This window comes from Periplaneta americana, chromosome 1 (assembly GCF_040183065.1).
Source record: "Periplaneta americana isolate PAMFEO1 chromosome 1, P.americana_PAMFEO1_priV1, whole genome shotgun sequence".
Taxonomy (NCBI): domain Eukaryota; kingdom Metazoa; phylum Arthropoda; class Insecta; order Blattodea; family Blattidae; genus Periplaneta; species Periplaneta americana.
Window position 1 is genome coordinate 6,230,649 of NC_091117.1, and position 18,821 is coordinate 6,249,469.

The 18,821-nt window shown below is 38.0% G+C and overlaps 1 protein-coding gene across 5 annotated transcripts in view; it reads left to right on the top strand.

Annotated features, from left to right (window-relative positions):
* AP-1gamma (adaptor protein complex 1, gamma subunit) overlaps nucleotides 1–18,821 on the top strand; it is a 104,727-nt gene that overhangs the window by 75,145 nt on the left and 10,761 nt on the right. For all 5 annotated transcript variants that reach the window (XM_069829373.1, XM_069829210.1, XM_069829539.1 and 2 more), the window contains 6 exons: nucleotides 3,595–3,722; nucleotides 6,367–6,640; nucleotides 9,457–9,571; nucleotides 9,886–10,020; nucleotides 13,394–13,554; nucleotides 14,762–14,854. In XM_069829373.1, the coding sequence (XP_069685474.1) occupies nucleotides 3,595–3,722; nucleotides 6,367–6,640; nucleotides 9,457–9,571; nucleotides 9,886–10,020; nucleotides 13,394–13,554; nucleotides 14,762–14,854 (906 nt within the window). The remainder of the gene's footprint in view (nucleotides 1–3,594; nucleotides 3,723–6,366; nucleotides 6,641–9,456; nucleotides 9,572–9,885; nucleotides 10,021–13,393; nucleotides 13,555–14,761; nucleotides 14,855–18,821) is intronic.

The following is an 18,821-nucleotide window of genomic DNA, read 5'->3' on the forward strand; positions in this document are numbered from 1 at the left end:
CATGGATTTCGTTGCAGGGGATGTGAAGTATAGGTGATGTATTGCAGATTACAGCATGAAGTAGATCTAATTACTGTTGCTGTTTGTTTAAGTTCCCTGTTTTGCAGACAAACGAAGTGGTATCCAACATTTCTTGGACTGGTGCTACCATCTGGACAGCAGTTGTAATAGCACGATGCAACAGTATTATAGTACAGTCCAACCTCGATACAATTTTCTGGAGACTAGAAAAAGTGTATTTTTGTATCAGGGTTATTGCTGTATTGAGGGGTTATGAAATTTTGCCCAAATTTATCTTCTGAAAGAGAATATATTAGAAATATAAACATTACTTACTATGAAATAATATGTATTCACCATTTGATTATATACTTAACTGTATTTTGTTATGACTTCGGCCATTATAGTGGCATGCCGAGAATATTAGCATCGCCAATGGCAGTAGATTCTTCTTCTCCAGCTGCCATTTTAAAAACAACTCCAGGTCACACTGTCCTCTATTATATTTCTTTATAAGTATTGCAAGTGTTGACTGCGCAAACCCATACCTTTAGGCACTTTGGTCTGCTTCAGTCTATCTAAAATCACTAAATGCAGCTAAATTAGTGTCCAAACTGATTTGTTTTCGTGTTGTACCTGCCATCATTATCAACAAAGACTCAAATGTAAAAGGCGCCAGTGGCAGGAACCATAAAGGAAAATCACGTTAAAGATCACACTCCTTTGAAGCAGGTAGAGTTGTACTGTAACATACTCCTTGCACACAGTCACAAGATTGGTCAAGAAAAGTATGAAAGAGGGTTTCTCCAAGATTTGACCAACATTGCAATGATGGATAAAATCATTGACGTACACAGAATTTTGTCAGGAGAGGGGTCATTATTAAAATTGTATACAATTTACATTAATGAATTTGAATACTTACATAGTCACAATCATGCCTTGATATGAAAGAAAAATTTCACAACCTCGAGCGGGATACGAACCTGCGACTTTCTGTACTCCGGTCAGGCGCTCTACCAACTGAGCTATCGAGATCGTATCATGCCAAAGGCTTGGAATCATCCCGCTCGAGGTTGTGAAATTTTTCTTTCATATCAAGGCATGATTGTGACTATATAAGTATTCAAATTCATTAATATGTCACATCAACGGACGTATATACGTCGTCCAACATCGTAAGATGAAGATTACAAATTTACATTATCAGTATTTTAAATTTTGTGTGTTATCATCATCATCATCAGCTGAGTTTTAACAGGGGATGTGAAGCTAGTTCCAGGAAGAATGTTTGCGACAACATCTTCACGCTGTGGCTGCAAAGAAACATTTGCCAATTAGAAATTGTCACTAATCTCGCGAGAATTACTATGTGACTTTTTTGCTAAAAAAAAAGTAAAATTAAGCATTGCAGTTGTTTAGACATATCAAAGAACCCGGAACGATAATGTGAAATTTATATTAAAAATATGAACTGTCAAATGCACAAAATGTTAAATGAACTTTTTACAATAAAGTCAGAATTCAAACTAACAAACATGTGAATACCGCTCTTAAAATGAATTTAAAATCGACAATGCACAATATTTAACATTTGCACTGCAGAACAGTCAAAACAACCTGTTCACAAGTTAAATTTCATATTATGTCAAGTTTCATTTTATTATAAGATCGTTAGGTCTCACTATAATGAAGATAGCATTGTTATAATTCGAACGTATTGCAGCACCAAGCACAGGGGTTATACCGAACGGGGAGGGGCCTTATGTCGATGTAGATTTTGTTACTCTGACAGTGAAAAATTAGAAAAGTGAAAATGATTATGTGTAGAAAAAAATACTCAAGTCTAAATATGTCGTTTTTTTTTTTTTCAAAACTTTCAAAAGGAGGGTTCAAACCCGGAAACCCTCCTCCCCTTGTGTACACCCCTGGATAAAATATATTTATAATATAGGAAGTACACCGGGACTGATGAAATTTTTAAATTTATTTTTGCAACAGTGATTTATTAAACATTGATTTGAAAGTACATAATGGCTCCTGTTATTCTTACGCTGATGATACGGTGGTGATTTTCAGTGGTTTAACTTGGGAGGACACTTATAAACATGCCAATGTAGGTATAAATTTGATCAAAAACTGGCTTGATGCAAATTTGCTATCTCTAAATATAACTAAAACTACTTTGGTGCCATTTTCTTTAACAGTCTCTGGATTGAACAAATTGAAATCACTTTCTCATTTAAAAATAATAATCCACAACTCATTTTGTAAACTCTCTACAACCTGTAAATGCCCTTGCCTGAAAGAATCTGTAGATGTGAAATACCTGGGAATTATTGTTGATCAGCACTTGAAATGGGATAGACAAATCACCTTTTTATGTAACAGGATACGTAAAACAATTTACAAATTTGTAAACCTTCGCCATTACTTGCCTACTCACGTATTACGTTTGGTTTATTTGGCTCTAGTTGAATCTGTTATCCAATATGGTATAATTGGATGGGGAGGCATTACAAAAACTGCTCTTTTTCCTCTAATTATGTTGCAAAAACGTATAATCAAAATTTGTTTGAAAAGGCGACTGGATTATCCAACAAATTTGATCCATTCTGAATTGAATGTTTTTAGAATTGACCAAATTTATAAATACTCTTTAATGAAATTCTATCATAAAAATAGAACGAAGTTTGTAGATCAGCCACATGCTCATAATACGAGACGAAATGAAATTCTTAAATTAGTTGAACCTAAATATTTCACATCTGCTGCTTTACTACACAGTACAAATTATGGTCCACGTCTATATAATTCGATAATAAAATTTCATCCAGAATTGACTACTTTAAGCAATGAAATTTTCAGATCCAGAATTAAACAATTTATATGACAGACTTCCCTGTATATATATTATGTACCATGTATTGTAAAACAAGTTTATTTCTATCCTAAGTGTATTTTTCTATTTTATCTCGGTTACTATATCAACATGACCTGCACTAATTATACTACTAATAATAATTTAATATTAATCCATCAATCTCAACATCGTCTCTTTTTCACTCAGTTATTATTAGTATTATTATTTACTAATTTTATTACAATCTTTATGTGAGCTTTTTTCTTAAGTATTTTGTCTACAAAGTATGTGTATCTATGTAACGGAACTGTCCCCGAACACGAGCTTTGCTCTTTCAGGGTATTTTAATCTAACGTTTTTATGTATATGTTATTATTAAATAAATAAATATATTTTCGTTGTACGGAGGTTCGACTGTACTAGCATATCCTGGTAGTCAGTGTACGAAATTTCACCACTCCAAGATATTCTGGGTACCACCTAGTATGCCTGCAGAACATCTGAGATCACAGAGATCTCTAACAAACTAGGAAAAGTGGGACACAGTAACTCTTTAAAGGACACAGCACAAGAGTGCCACTGTCATTGGTTTTCAGGAAGCTATGTGATTGGTTTGTGCGGTTGTTCCTCCTTTGACTAGTTTTGAGTGTTATAAAAGAGAGTCGTGTGTTTTGTGTTGAAGTGATTGCTTCATCTGTCCTTTCTGATTCGTTTTTATTCTGCCTGTGTAGGTAACAGAAGAAGACGTCATTTGTGTGTATCAGAGATTACTGTGGTCTACGCAGAACACTATTGTTACCAAGCAGTATACATTGTTATCACTCACCAAACTCAGCACGCGGTTCCAGTCGGGCAATGAGTAAGTCTTTTGTTTTTAATCAGAACAGAAATTACGAGGCAAGTAAGAAAGTATGGATCTTAAAATCACTCGTTTTACTTGCACTATTTATTGGTCCAAATAATAACTGGCAGTACCATCTTATTAACATGAATTAAGTCATAGGCCATGTGCCTTAACAAATTAGAAATTATACCAGGTGTCCCAGAAGTCCACACATTAAATTTAAGGGATGGTAGACGAGGCCTAAACAAACCATTTTGTCACACAACTTAGTGTTATTGCACCTTCAGCCTACTAGACCGTGTTAGAACTGAGAATGCTATTTGTTAAGCTGGTGTGCTGATTAGTTCCATCTTCCTTCCAGCCCATCTCAATTGCGAAACCTACCTCCACCTACTCCAGGAAACCCTTCCCCTTTGGCCATAAGGCAACATACGAGGTCTGTCTAAAAAGTATCCGACCTTTAGCCAGAAAAAATATTGCAAATACCTGACGGGGTTGGGACCCTAATCCCCTTCAAAGTAGGCCCCTTGTGCTTGCACACACTTAGCCCACCGATCCTTCCACTGCCGGAAACACCTCTGGAAGTCTTCTTTTGGAATGGTGTTCAGCTCCGTCGTCACGTTCCGCATTATCTCTTCTCTGCTCTCAAAACGGGATCCTTTCAGTGGTGTCTTCAATTTTGGAAACAACCAGAAGTCGCAAGGAGCCAGGTCTGGAGAGTAGGGAGGTTGGTGAACGGTTGTAATTCCATGTTTGGCCAAGAAAGTGTGGATCAGTTGGGATGAATGTGCGGGGGCGTTGTCGTGATGCAAGTGCCAGTTGTTCGCCGTCCACATGTCTGGTCTTTTGCGCCGAACTGCATCACGGAGTCGCCAGAGAACATCGTGATAGTACTCCTTTGTCACCGTTTGTCCTTCCGGTGCGTATTCGTGATGCACAATTCCACGGACATCAAAGAAAACAGTCACATCACCTTGATTTTGCTTCGCACCTGCCGCACTTTCTTCGGCCTTGGAGACTCGGGATGCTTCCATTGCGACGACTGTCTTTTTGTTTCTGGGTCGTACCCGTACACCCATGACTCATCTCCAGTTATCACGGTGTTCAGAAACCCAGGATCAGTGTTGGCGGTGTCCAGAAGGTCCTGTGCAACGTCACGACGGAGGTCTTTTTGTTCCGGGGACAACAACTTGGGCACGAATTTCGCAGCCACTCGGTTCATGTTCAAATCATCACGCAAAATTGCATGTGCAGAATCTTTACTCACTCCAACCTCTTCGGCAATCTCCCGCACGGTCAAACGACGATCTGCCATCACCAAATTTCGCACCCTCTCAACAACAGCTGCACTCCGAGCAGTTTGGGGCATGCAACAACGCTGCTCACTCTCCGCTGATGTGCGGCCATCTTTGAATCAGTTGAACCACTCCTTAATTTGTGTTACACCCATCGCATCTTCCCTAAACACCTGCTGAATCTTACGAATTGTTTGACTTTGAAAATCACCAAGCTTTTGACAAAATTTGATGCAGTATCTTTGCTCAATTCGTTCAGTCATCTTGCGAGAAAACTAAATCCGACAAACACTTAGAACAGCACCTTACTTGGCGACCACCAGCCAGTGACTGGCAGAAGCGAATGCGGTGAAAAAATTCAAGCATGCGCATTACAGTTCCTCCTTCCACCGTGCACAGTGGCGCCGCCTTAGAATCACTACTTTGCGCGGGAAAATTTAAGGTCGGATACTTTTTAGACAGGCCTCGTATGTGCTTACAGCAAAATGGCCACAATGCAAATTTCACACTTGGTTTTCATGTGTTTCTGGACAGCGTCTTTCCAGGCAGGTAGATTGGCCATGGCAGACCTGTTGCTTGGCCACCAAGATCTCCTGACCATCACTCTGTAACTGATGAGAAGCACCTAAAAACATGATTTTGGCCACAGCATATTCGTTACATGCTACTGGGATCTTTGAGAGACAGGCAAGGAGTTCGTCACTCTGCTTAGAGTTGAATGGTGCTCACTTTGAGCACCACCTCTAATTGTGCACAGGGTGGGCAGGTAAAAGCTCTGTCCAGCAGGGTGACGTGCTTCATGTGACTCAGTGCTCCAACTCTAACACAGTTTAGTCGGCTAAGGGTGTGACACTGACAAAAATGTTTGTTTTGTCATCTTCTACCATCCATTAAATTTAATGCACAGACTTTCGGAACACTCTGTGTAAGCTTGTTAAACCATTTTTTTAAGAATAGGAAATATATGAGCTGTTCAGAGCAGAAGTGGTGTAAGTCAAATTTGGGTGATGAGGTTTAAAGTAAACATTCTGTAAAATACAGCGCAAAGTAGCAGTTAATATGTCCTTCGTGCTATCCACTAACTACTAATAGTTTAAATAAATTGAATATTAATTGCTACTTTGCGCTGTATTTTACAGAATGTTTACTTTAAACCTCATTATCCATTTTTGACTTACACCACTTCTGCTCTCAACGGCTCATATAATGTCGTCAAGAAGCTTGAAAAGTCTGCAGATTTCGCCATATTGGCAACACTGGTGTTGTCATTAGAATGATCATTCAGTTGCATTGTGTTGAAGCTGAGCACTAAATGTGTTGATGGCAGTGGCGTTGCACCTTCACATTGTGTGGACTGCTTGCAGTAAAATTCGGCAAATCATTGACACCTTCGGAAGCCACCTGCACATCGAGCTGCAGCAGCGTGGGGTGGAATTCTCTCAACTTTTTCGCAAGTACGAGCATCTGCGGCCAGCCCTGCTGGAGAGGATGCCCCCCATGGAGACTGCGCGACCTGCGGGGGCGGGCAATCCTTCGGCAATGACAAATGGCGAGACGGAAGATATGGATGCTGCCGGGGATGAAGGCAACCTCTTGGAAGGAAGGAAAGGCTTCAACGAATCGGAAACCCAGGATTCTGTAAGTATTTGTAGACATCTGTTGTACCCTTTTCCAGGGCCGTATTTAGTGGGTGACAGACTGGGCAGTTGGTAAGGCTGCAGGTTTTGAGGGAGGGTAGGCAAATTTCTGGAAAACTCGTACATAAACTTGGTTGAAATGGAACATATCTCTAGTCATCATCATCATCATCATCATCATCATCATCATCATCATCATCAAGGTTTGGGCCATTTGGTCCATTCCTTCTCAGAGAAATTGATCTTCCCATCTATTATAAGGTCTACTTATACTCCGTCATCCAACTGGGGTATAGTCCAAAAGTAATTTTGGGAACCTGTCTTAATGCATACGTTCAATATGTTTTTTCCAGTCTTCTTTACATTGCCCTCTATGACTATTTTAGCACTTAAATGGTATTTACTTATGATGGCCGCAAATCGTCTGTAGCTGCATTTAGATTGGCAACAGGCCATGATTGTTTGGCCAAACACCTGCATAGAATTGGAATATATCAGTCCCCTAACTGCCCATTGTGCAACTCAGACCAAGAGATGGATTCGGAACACCTCAAAATCTGTGCTTCAGTGGCTGGCCATGATAATATCTTTGAAAAGTGGAGTGCAAGAGGTCAAATGACTTTATTGTCAAACGCCTGGCATTAGAAAACAACAACAACTTATGAAGGCCATAGTTTTGGTTTTGGCTGATGATATCTTTAAATTATATTCCTTTATCATATTTATAAATTTATTTGTTGCTAATTGCAAACCGTCTTCCGAATCATTAAAAATAACCAGATCATCAGCAAACAAAATAATATTTATAATGCGATTATTAATAATAAAAATTCTTAAAAGGTATACTTTGCCATTCACGAATGACTGCGTCAATATAAATGTTGAAAGGTGTTGGGGATAAAAGGCAACCTTGTTTCACTCCCTGATTTACATATATTTCATTTCCATTTTTTCCAGTTTCCATACTTACGGATGTATTTACATATAAACTCTGTACAACTTTAATTATATGATTTGGAAATCTTTTATTTGTCATTATGGTCCACAGCTTGTTCCATAATACTCTATCAAACGCCTTTTCTAAATTGATAAAAATTAAAAATGTTGGAAACATATCCTAGTATGGAAAATAAACTGTTGTATGCCAATGAGAGGGCAAGGAGGACGTGATCTAAATTAGTGTTTTTGGTCTGAAGAAACCCATTTGTAAACTCATGTAGATTTAAGGGGGTTAGAATGACAGTGGAGTAAGTAAAGTTTCCAGAGTAAATTGTGTTTAAACAGGGGACAACTATACTGCAATAAAACCAGAGTTAGGGTTATCCACTTTATATGCTATACCATGGATGCCTTCATTTTCATAATCGATATACAGTGAAACCTCTCCTTACAGACACCTCCAAGATATGGACACTCCTCAAATACGGACATATTTTTATGTCTCAACTGAAATAATATAGAAATAATGATAAATTTAACTCTCGTTTACGGACACTCTCAGACACGGACACGGACAGCTGTTTGACAGTCCTAAAGCTTGCTTTACCTCCTGACTGCGGACAGAACTTGGTTTTCAAGACCTAATGTGTTACAAAATGGAAAATTTAGTTTTGAGAACTGTACAGAAATTCCTTAACATGAAAGAAGACAATAAGGGTCCCATAGGCTACCACTAGCCCAGCCGGCTACCCCTTGTTAGCTGGAAGTGGGTGGATAAACTAAGTCATAAAATTTAACCTCTCTGATGGGTCCAAGGTTTCCGCAATCGTGAAATTGTATTCGACACATGATAGGGTTAGTAGGATTATTCTCTTCACTTCAATCAGTTGTTCTGTTTCGAGAGACATGGCACCTGAACGTAAAGGTTAAGTTGAAAACTGTAAATTAGAGTACTGCATAACTGTAGATGCAGAATAAAACTGCATGGCACAGTACTGTATTTTCCTTTTTCGGTCTTATCTAGTGTAGTTCAAAGTTGCAAAGAATTTACTGTAGTATACCATATTTAGAATTAAACTACAGTAATACATTTCATTTAAAGTGTGAAGAGATACATAATGCATATTATAAATTTACTGTTAGATTGGGGAGCTCCCCTCCCAATAAAGAACACCTCCCAGATATGGATAGATTGTTACATCCCTTCAATGTCCGTAAATGAGAGGTTTCACTGTATAGTCCTGGATGGCATTTACTATCTGATTTATAGAAAACGTGCTTCCCACATTGCTACGATGCATCCACATGTCATCTCAGATGTATAGCACACGATATTTTATAACATTTATTTTCAGTAGATAGTTTATTTAAAGCCTAGACAAGTTGAAAGGCCACCGGTTTAGCTCGGTCGGTTAAGGCACATGCCTGACGATCCGGAGTTGCACTCAGGTGCGGGTTCGATTCCCGATTGGGCTGATTACCTGGTTGGGTTTTTTCCGAGGTTTTCCCCAACTGTAAGGCAAATGTCAGGTAATCTATGGCGAATCCTCTGCCTCATCTCGCTATCACCAATTTCATCAATGCTAAATAACCTCGTAGTTGATACAGCGTCGTTAAATAACCAAGTAAAAAAAAAAATATATGATTACATAACAGTAGTGGGGTTTACAGTGCCTTCTGTATATCAGCATGTTTTTTGTTTCTAACCAAAGCCCTCATAAGAAGATAGTAATTCAAGTCGTTATTGTCTTCGACTGGGGATACTAATGAACGTTTCTGTACCTCAAATAAAGAATTACTTGAAAAGAATAATTGTGCGCGCTTGTAAAAAATCGACTTGAAGTGGACTCGAATGCTGATAGTCTTCTTTATCCGTAGAATGCTCTGCTGGTGCTATTGGGAGGTGCTGACACTGGTGAGACTGAAGCCACACGTCAGACAGAATCCAGTAAACCTGCGAGCACAGACAATCAGGACCTTCTAGACCTTCTAGGTAAGCAGTTACAACGTACGGAAAACTCTGTTATGAAAATCAAAATGTTAAACAATGGAACTTCACTTTTATTTCTATTTTAATGATAGGGTACAAGAAAGGGGCATAACCTCTTGATCCTGAGATCCCCAGTTTGCACGTCATAACATAACCAGTATGCTTTAAATTCTTCCTGCAAGGAAGACAACGTCCCAGATCCCCCTTTCAGCAGCTAGCAGTGCTTAGAATACAGAAAAGATTTGAAATTGAAGGAAGCAGTAAAATTGGGACATGTACATTGACGTTATTATGATGGAGACCTTTTATTTTTTCAGGAGGGTTGGATTTGAGTACTTCAAACCCAGCACCGGTAACAACAATTCAGAACAACAACAACATCCTGTTCAACACAAACCAAAGCTCTAATTTCCTCGTGGATGGTCTTCTAAATAGCGACCCTGTTGTAAACAGTAAGTTCAAATGAACAAATTCTGGAATATAGAAAACGTCGTGATTATAATGTGTGTTTTTTTTTTTCTTATCCTTTATGAACCAGCCATTTTAGAAACATTGTTACGCTGGTATTATAAAAGTTAGCATGTAACGTAGAGTGACTAGATGTTGAAAAAGGAGGGCTCTTTTGATATTTTCCTGCTCTACAAATGGGCTAAAGAGGACACAATTCATCAGACTTACCAGTACAGTAGAACTTGGTTATAACGACATCCAAGGGACCTTAAAAATTATGTTGTTATAAACGAGTGTTGTAGTAACCGAGATTCACATTATCAATCTAGTGAGGTGGAAAATGAAAAATAACAAACTTAATTAGACTTATTTTAGATTTATGTATTGACTTTTAAGCCTACAATGAACATAAAATACACGTAGGCCTACAATTATAAATACAGTATTCTGTATTAAAACAGTTTGTTCAGTACTCACCAAACTACTTTACTTAAAAGTGAAGTAATCAGACATTCTACTCTGTTGTCTTCTACTTGCCTAATACACACTTTCTAGGGCTAAATTACGTTCTATGTTCATTATTTCAGTTGCTATTTCACTGCTCCCTTCCCTAGCTTCATAGAACATGTTCATAATTCTAATGACTTCTAAAGTGTCACTCACTTCTTTTAGTGGCCATACTGCGTTAAAAGGCGTGCACTTAGTGAAAACTTCCTGTCGAAACTGATCTAATACCGCATGAATTTGGGCAGGTTATAATGGGTGGAGAATCCGCCTGCATTCCAGAGGTCTATGATAGTAGGGAACAGTAAAGGATTTGCCAGATTTCAGCAAAATATTTCTTAAAATACTTTGGTTCTTAGAAAATCTTATTCCAAACTAAGGCTGAAAATGACGTTATATGCGAGGTAGACGCATATGCGTTTGTCGTATTAAGCAAGGTAGAAAAGCATATGTCTTACGGGGAATTAGTTGGGACTACAGAATATTTGACGTTATAGACGAGGTGTCGCACAAAACGAGGTCGCTATAACCAAGTTCTACTGTACTTAAAACTGCAGTAAACAAAAACAGTAAATTAACCCCTCAATCCAGTATTTAAATCTCCTAGTAGAATTAAATGTACAGTAGTGGCAAAAAACCAGACCAACAGAATAATCAAAGTCCCCGAAATGAGCCACTGCACATCCCACGCCCGCATTCACAAGATAGCGAGTAATCTATTGAAATTGTTGTAGTTTCGACTGCTGACGTAGCCCATTTCGAAAGCCATTAGAAAATAAGCTGGTAAAATTCATGTTCTGGGAATAATAAGTTAATTAAGTAGTAAAATATCGCTGCAATCGAAAAGTATTGGGAATAAATTTGAATAAGGAACAAAAAAAAAGTTTCCTTCCCAGGCAGGATTCGAACCACGAAAGTCTTAGTTACCAGTCTATTGTGCTCTGGAGTGAACAAGGCTCTGACATCAGCTACAAGGGTCGGTCCGTTTTTTTTTTTGCCACTATTGTACAGACGTGGACAAATTATTAGCAAAACTGAAGATTTTTATTACATATTTTTACAAAATATGATTCTTCAGTTTAGACTACAGTTGACATTTTTGCGTATTTCGAAATTATTATCAAAATTGAAGATTTGTATTGTATATTTTTTACAAAATTTGACTTCAATTTGGATTACATTTGATATTTTTGCATATTTACAAATTATTAGCAAAACTGAAGATTTTTTATTATATATTTTTAACAAAATTTGGCTCTTCAATTTGGACTACAGTTTACATTTTGGATATTTCCTAATTATTAGCAAAACTGAAGATTTTTATTTTATATTTTTACCAAATTTGACTCTTCAATTTAAACTGCAGTTGACATGTTTGCATATTTACAAATTATTAGAAAAATATGAAGATTTTTATTATATATTTTTACAAAATTTGACTCTTCAATTTAAACTACAGTTGATATTTTTGCATATTTCTATCTATTGTAATGATCGAAATATGCAAAATTGTCAAATGTAGTCTAAATTGAAAAGTCAAATTTTGTAAACAGAATTATCATAAAAATCGTCAATTTTGTTAATAATTTGTCCACGTCTGTACATTGCGTCACTCTTCTATTTCTATTTTCGAAGTGGTTAAACATAATACAACCATATGGTAATGCAAAACAGAATCTCTGCAATACACTCGAAAAACAGCATGAAATTTTTTCAAATAGGTTACGAACTGTGTCCGGTTTTGTGCTGTCATTTATGATGAGTGCACGAGTATGTAAAATCAGTACAGAGCTAACATAGAGAGCTGTGTACATGCATATGGCAAACCGGCCTGAGGGATTAAGCTCATTTCTTGAAACTTACAATCTCAGTCATACTGTAAGCTTTCCAACTAGAATGCAAGAAGCAGTACAGCTTGAAAGTGGATTGAATTTCTATTTGATAGAACCTTCAATCAGCAGTCTGTCTAATCATGATGCACAAACCTAAGTGTTTCTGAAAAATCCCAACAGTTTAAAAACTGAAAATAAAATATATGAGAAATGAACAGAGCACTTCTCTGAACAGGAGAATCTCTCCATGCAGATTGGAGTTCATACGACACGAGTAGCATCACGTGATTTTCTGTGCTACTGCTCATATGTATCTTACATGCTTTCTTTTCTGTGCCCGAGTCTACTAGATTAAAATAATAGAGTAAAACTTCTGCTATTTATCATAATGAAAGTGCTGATGTGCCCAAAACCGACAGTTCACCAATAGGTTAATCAGTTATACAGGGTGTCTCAAAATAGACTGACAAATTAATTGTGGTAGTAGCTACAGCATAAAGAAATATGCCAGTGAAAACCCCACAATCCCATTTTAAATATTTTTAAAGTTATCACTCTGTGAATTTGGTAAACCCCAGTTCCCATAATGAAAGTTACACACTCTCTGAAGGACCTGAAGGAGGGAAAGGGTGTGTGTTATTTGTAGGAAAGACATCCCTGATGTTTTGTTTCTTTTCGCTCAGAAGATGTCCACTTCTTTAATAGATTAAATTGTGCAAACTCAGTTTAACTCAGAGTGATTAGGCAGTGTAAGGAGAGCTGTTCTCTGATTATAGAAGTGAACAGTTCGATGCCAGGTAGTAAACAAATGTCCAATACATATGATGTATATTAACACACTGCCTAATCACAAATCATGTTTATTTGATATCTCAATAACTGTTCGCGTTTGAAGATTGAAACTTTTTGCTTTTCTGTTTTTTTTTAATTATTCCAGACAATTTTTTTGAGCTTATTTTTGAGACACTCTGTACAATTGGAAGTTCTGCTGTATATATGAGGTAGTTTCAGTAATCCGCAATTGCTTGGTTGGTTGCAGGTCTGCCAAACATCACAGCATATGAGAAGAATGGTCTGAAGATCATATTTTCATTGGAGCGTCTGCCAGACAACCCCAACACAACGGTGATAACTATGTCTGCCATGAATGAAACCCCTAACCCTTTGAGCGAGTTCCTGTTTCAAGCTGCCGTGCCTAAAGTAAGTGTTAACGCTTCTGTCTGTTTCAGAAGAAATAGTAAATATTTTAGGAGATGGTAGTATCGACTTTTCTGAGTAAAAAAATAATTAAACATATATCCAGTTTTCAATAGGTGTGAAGATACAGCTGCTTGAATGTTGACAAACCTTGCAAGTGGTATGAGAGAACGAGAAATGACTATATCTTATTCACTACATACAAAGGGATAGTAAATGTCTCTCTTCAAAGTTCATTTGAGGGCAGCACTGTTTATAATGGGTGTAGAGAAACAGCTGTTTGTAGTTCCCTTGGCTACAAGGCTGGACATGTTCTTCCAACATTACATTAGAAATGATTAAATTTGATAGTTTATACTACCGTCACATAGTAAATATTTCGTAGTAGTTTACTGGTTCTTCTGTATGGTTGTGAAACTTGGATTCTCACTTTGAGAGAGGAACATAGGTTAAGAGTGTTTGAGAATAAGGTGCTTAGGAAAGTATTTGGGGTTAAGCGGGATGAAGTTACAGGAGAATGGAGAAAGTTAAACAATGCAGAACTACACGCATTGTATTCTTCACCTGACATAATTAGGAACATTAAATACAGACGTTTGAGATGGGCAGGGCATGTAGCACGTATGGGCGAATCCAGAGTGTTAGTTGGGAGGCCGGAGGGAAAAAGACCTTTAGGGAGGCCGAGACGTAGATGGGAAGATAATATTAAAATGGATTTGAGGGAGGTGGGATATGATGATAGAGAATGGATTAATGTTGCTCAGGATAGGGACCGATGGCGGGCTTATTTGAGGGTGGCAATGAACCTTCGGGTTCCTTAAAAGCCATTTGTAAGTAAGTAAGTATCAGGTTTATGCATACAAAACTGAGTATATACTTCTACTTCAAGTATCTTCTACAGTAAAAGGAAAAAGTAATACTACAACTTTATCCATACCACTCAATGTCTGTCTAATATGTTATAAATCATAGAGGTTATGTTTGTGATGCAAATTGTCTTATTATTAATATGAATGTGCTAATACAGAATATTAGGTGATCTCTGCTCTTAGTCAAGCCAGATGCTAAAACTTCACAAATCATTACAGTGTTCAACACAAAAACTGTTCCATGAATAGTGAACTTTAACAGTTTGTTAAATTGTTTGTTAAGATAGATAGGTGTGTACCGACTTGTTCCCTGTATGAAATTACTTGTACATTTGTTTCAGACATTCCAGTTACAGATGCTCCCTCCATCAGGTACTGTGGTGGCACCTGCCGGCCAGGTGACACAAGTATTAAGGATTACTAACCCTAACAGGGTATGTATGAAGTAACTTACACATAGTTGGAGGATTACGGTGCATGAGAGATAAGGTTGTGATTGACACTATGGGCAAACTCGATTTCTAAAACATGGGCGAAATCGTTGTTCCAAACCTCTGCTTTTAAACTGTGACCGAGATCTGAATCCTTACGCGATTTCTAAAACAAAATCAAGGTGCAGCTTGAGAAGAAACCGAGGTTCGTGAGTTTTATATATGGCAGCTCAGCTAAGAATCGATTTTTATTCCTATACAGGGTGTATCAAAAATACGTGTACAAACTTCAGGCATGGGTTCCTTACACCAAAAGAAGGAAAAAAGTTCATATGAACTTATGTCCCATAATCCTTTGTTTCCCTGTTAGGAACTGTTCAACACATTGGTACACTCATAATGTGCCAACATACAAAACTCATAACCAATGCTCGAAATGTCCTCCTCTTGCTTCTAAACATGCATGCACTCGTCGAATCATGGACTGTCGCACCCTTTCAAATACTCCGGGATGATGTCGAATGGTTTCGCAGGCTTCCATGACACGTCGATGAAGAGTTTCTTGATCCGGGATGTCTGCTCCATAAACCAATTGTTTAAGGTGCCCCCAAAGATAAAAATCCAAAGGATTGAGGTCGGGAGAACGTGCTGGCCATTGAACTGGTCCTCCTCTGCCTATCCATCTGTCATGGTAGACACCAGTCAGTGTATCTCGAACAAGGCGACTAAACTGTGCTGAAGCCCCATCATGCATGAACCACATGTTTTGTCTTATGTTCAGAGGCACATCTTCGTGCAGTAATTCTGGAAGAGTGTTTTGGATAAAGTCCCTGTAGATAGCACCTGTAAGACGTGCTGGTAGAACGTATGGACCTACCAGACAGTCACCTACAATTCCAGCCCACACATTAATCCTAAATTGTTGCTGATGTCTAGCCTGAAATACAGCACGAGGATTACGATCTGCCCATACGTGTTCAATTTGGAAATTGGTAATTCCATCTCTCCCAAACATTGCCTCGTCTGTAAACAAAACTGATGAGACAAACAATGGATTGGCTATTTGTGCTAGAAACAATTGGCAAAAGTTCTCCCGTGGTGGATAATCGGCAGGTGAAAGGCCCTGCACACGTTGCATGATACGGATACAAGAGCTGCTCGTGAAGTACCCTCCATGCTGTACTGTGTGATGTACCAGTTGCCACAGCCAATTGTCTTGTACTGATGCCTGGATCGTCTTCGACACAGTGTAAAATGTCTTCTTCGAGGTTCGGCAAACCTTGCAAGTGGTATGAGAGAACGAGAAATGACTATATCTTATTCACTACATACAAAGGGATAGTAAATGTCCCTCTTCAAAGTTCATTTGAGGGCAGCACTGTTTATAATGGGTGTAGAGAAACAGCTGTTTGTAGTTCCCTTGGCTACAAGGCTGGACATGTTCTTGGTCTTCCTCGATCACCAGTCTGTGGTGCAACGGTTCCTGTCTCAGCAACGCGACGATACACAGCAACAAAGGTTTGATGATTCGGTTGTCTTCAGTCTGGAAACGCCATCTGATACAGCCGTACAGCCTCGCGTCCATTACCATTCGCGCGACCATACATAAAAATGATGTCAGCCTGCTCACGAAATGAATATTGTCCTGCCATGGTTGAACGAAACACGTTAACTCACTCCACGTTCACAATTGCAACGTTGAAGACAGACTAATGACAAATGACACATGTAATCAAGTCTCCATGGCAACACTTCGCCATCTGCAGTCCATTTCTGATACAACGAGTCACAGCCTTCTATGAATGAGTGCATAAAGAAATGAAGTTTTGAGGTTGGACCTCGAAGGCCGTTGAACGCAAACTTTTAGTAATAAATGAATAACGGGGAAACAAAGGATTATGGGACATATGTTCATATGAACTTTTTTCCTTCTTTTGGTGTAAGGAACCCATGCCTGAAGTTTGTACACGTATTTTTGATACACCCTGTATATTAGATATTAGAAAGAAATGAACATTGGGATTAATGTTTTTATTGAATTGCAGTGAGTCACATTCTTTTGTTCTGAGCTAAGGTATTGTTATATTTACTCATTTACAGAATATAATTATGTGCGTTTAAAATACTAGCATTATTTAGTATTTAATAAGGAACGGATTTTTAGGTACCAGAATGATATTGCCCAAATAATTAGCACAATTCGAGCGTTTATGTTGTAGTTTATCATTTGTTCATAACTAGTACCAACATTAACTACCTGAAAACCCGGTTCTAAGGAAGTAATAACATAAATATTGACTGAATTAAAATTTCAATTGAAACTAAAATGTAGTATGGCTCTGTTTTCACATGATAGGCTAGTACTACGTGGAATGCCCCAGTAGCATAAAACTTAAAATAAGAGGACAAACTCACGTTTGCTTCATAGTCTTGTAGGCCCACATCATTTTCGAATATTAAATAAAATGTCCAAAACTACTGTAAAGACTAATAATTAAGATACAGTAAAACCTCGATAAGACGCACCCGCTTATTACACTATCCCGTGTAATACGCTTTTTTTTGTCCGGTCCTGCACATTTCATATATAACGCCTTTATAAAATACCCAGTTTGTTGCGCTCAAGTCCCGCATAATACGCTGTTTCTGTGGAATATTTTCGATGTAATTTTCAGCAATGTACTGTAACAGCAATGAAACATCTTGGTCATTGAACTCCCTGGTGCCATTAACCTGAAAAGTATTGGTATCCGACCCTTTACCTGCACGTTTAAACCTTCATACTTCATACCTCAGTATACCCAAACCTCTTGTTATGCTCTCTTATTCGACTCCTTACCTGCGTGGTTAAAGCCTACATACAGTTACATACAGTCACCCTCTTGCTAACCCTCTCTCTCAAACAACATTCCTCACTCGGCCGTAATAAAATTCTGGAAATTTTTGCTGGGCACTTTGTTGTCCTTTAGTGTATTGAAGTGTCTGTGAATGTGATTACAATGAGTGTTAAACGAAAAGCCCTTTCTGTGTCGGAAAAATTGGAAATCTTACGAAAGTACGATGAGGACAGTTCTCTTACTCAGAAACAACTCTCTGATTCATTAGGAATCCCATTATTATCGATATTAAGAACGATAATAAAAAATCGCGACTCAATCACTGCAGCTGCGATGTCGGGAGGATGTAATCGCAGAACCTGAAGTGTGGTAAACATGAGGACTTGGAGAACGCGCACACGGCAAACAACTATAAATGGCTTTTTTTTTCTTCGAAAGAATTTAGTACAGTACATATTGTAAATATCTTTGACGTAGAGTACAGTAATTACATAATGGAGTAATATTGTATTACCTTTCATGAATCATGTATTTCAATGAAGAAAAATGCTAATAGATACTGTATATAAGTCAAAATTAGTATACCCACCTAATACACGGTCCCGGTTAATACGCAGTTTACACCCGGTCCCTTGAACAGCGTCTTATCGGGGTTTTACTGTATATCGTTTTATACACACAAAGGTATAATTAATATAAGATATTATATCTTACTTCCCTCAAAGCAGCAAGAAGGTGTCTTGCATTTCTTTGCAGATTATTATTTAGCATTCTTGCCAAATTTTGCGTTGATTCCTTCGAAAATCGAAATATTCGCCTGAAATTATCGTCGTTATATAGTTACAAAGGATTATTTTTCTCTAATCTGGAGATTTAATACACAAATTTTCCTTTGATAATCATCCAGCTGATCTACTATCTCCATCTTGTATACATGAAGCCGTGGTTTTAAACCTACCTCAGCCGTGGTCTCTGCTTCACACCAGGGTTTCGAGGCATGGCTCAGAAAAATGAAAAAGACCTCGTTTTATAAATCCAAACGCGGTTTAATGCCATGGCTTTGGTCTAAACCTCGTTTTAGAAATCGATCCTTAATTTTCCATTTTGAACACTGCATAAACGTGAACTACCTG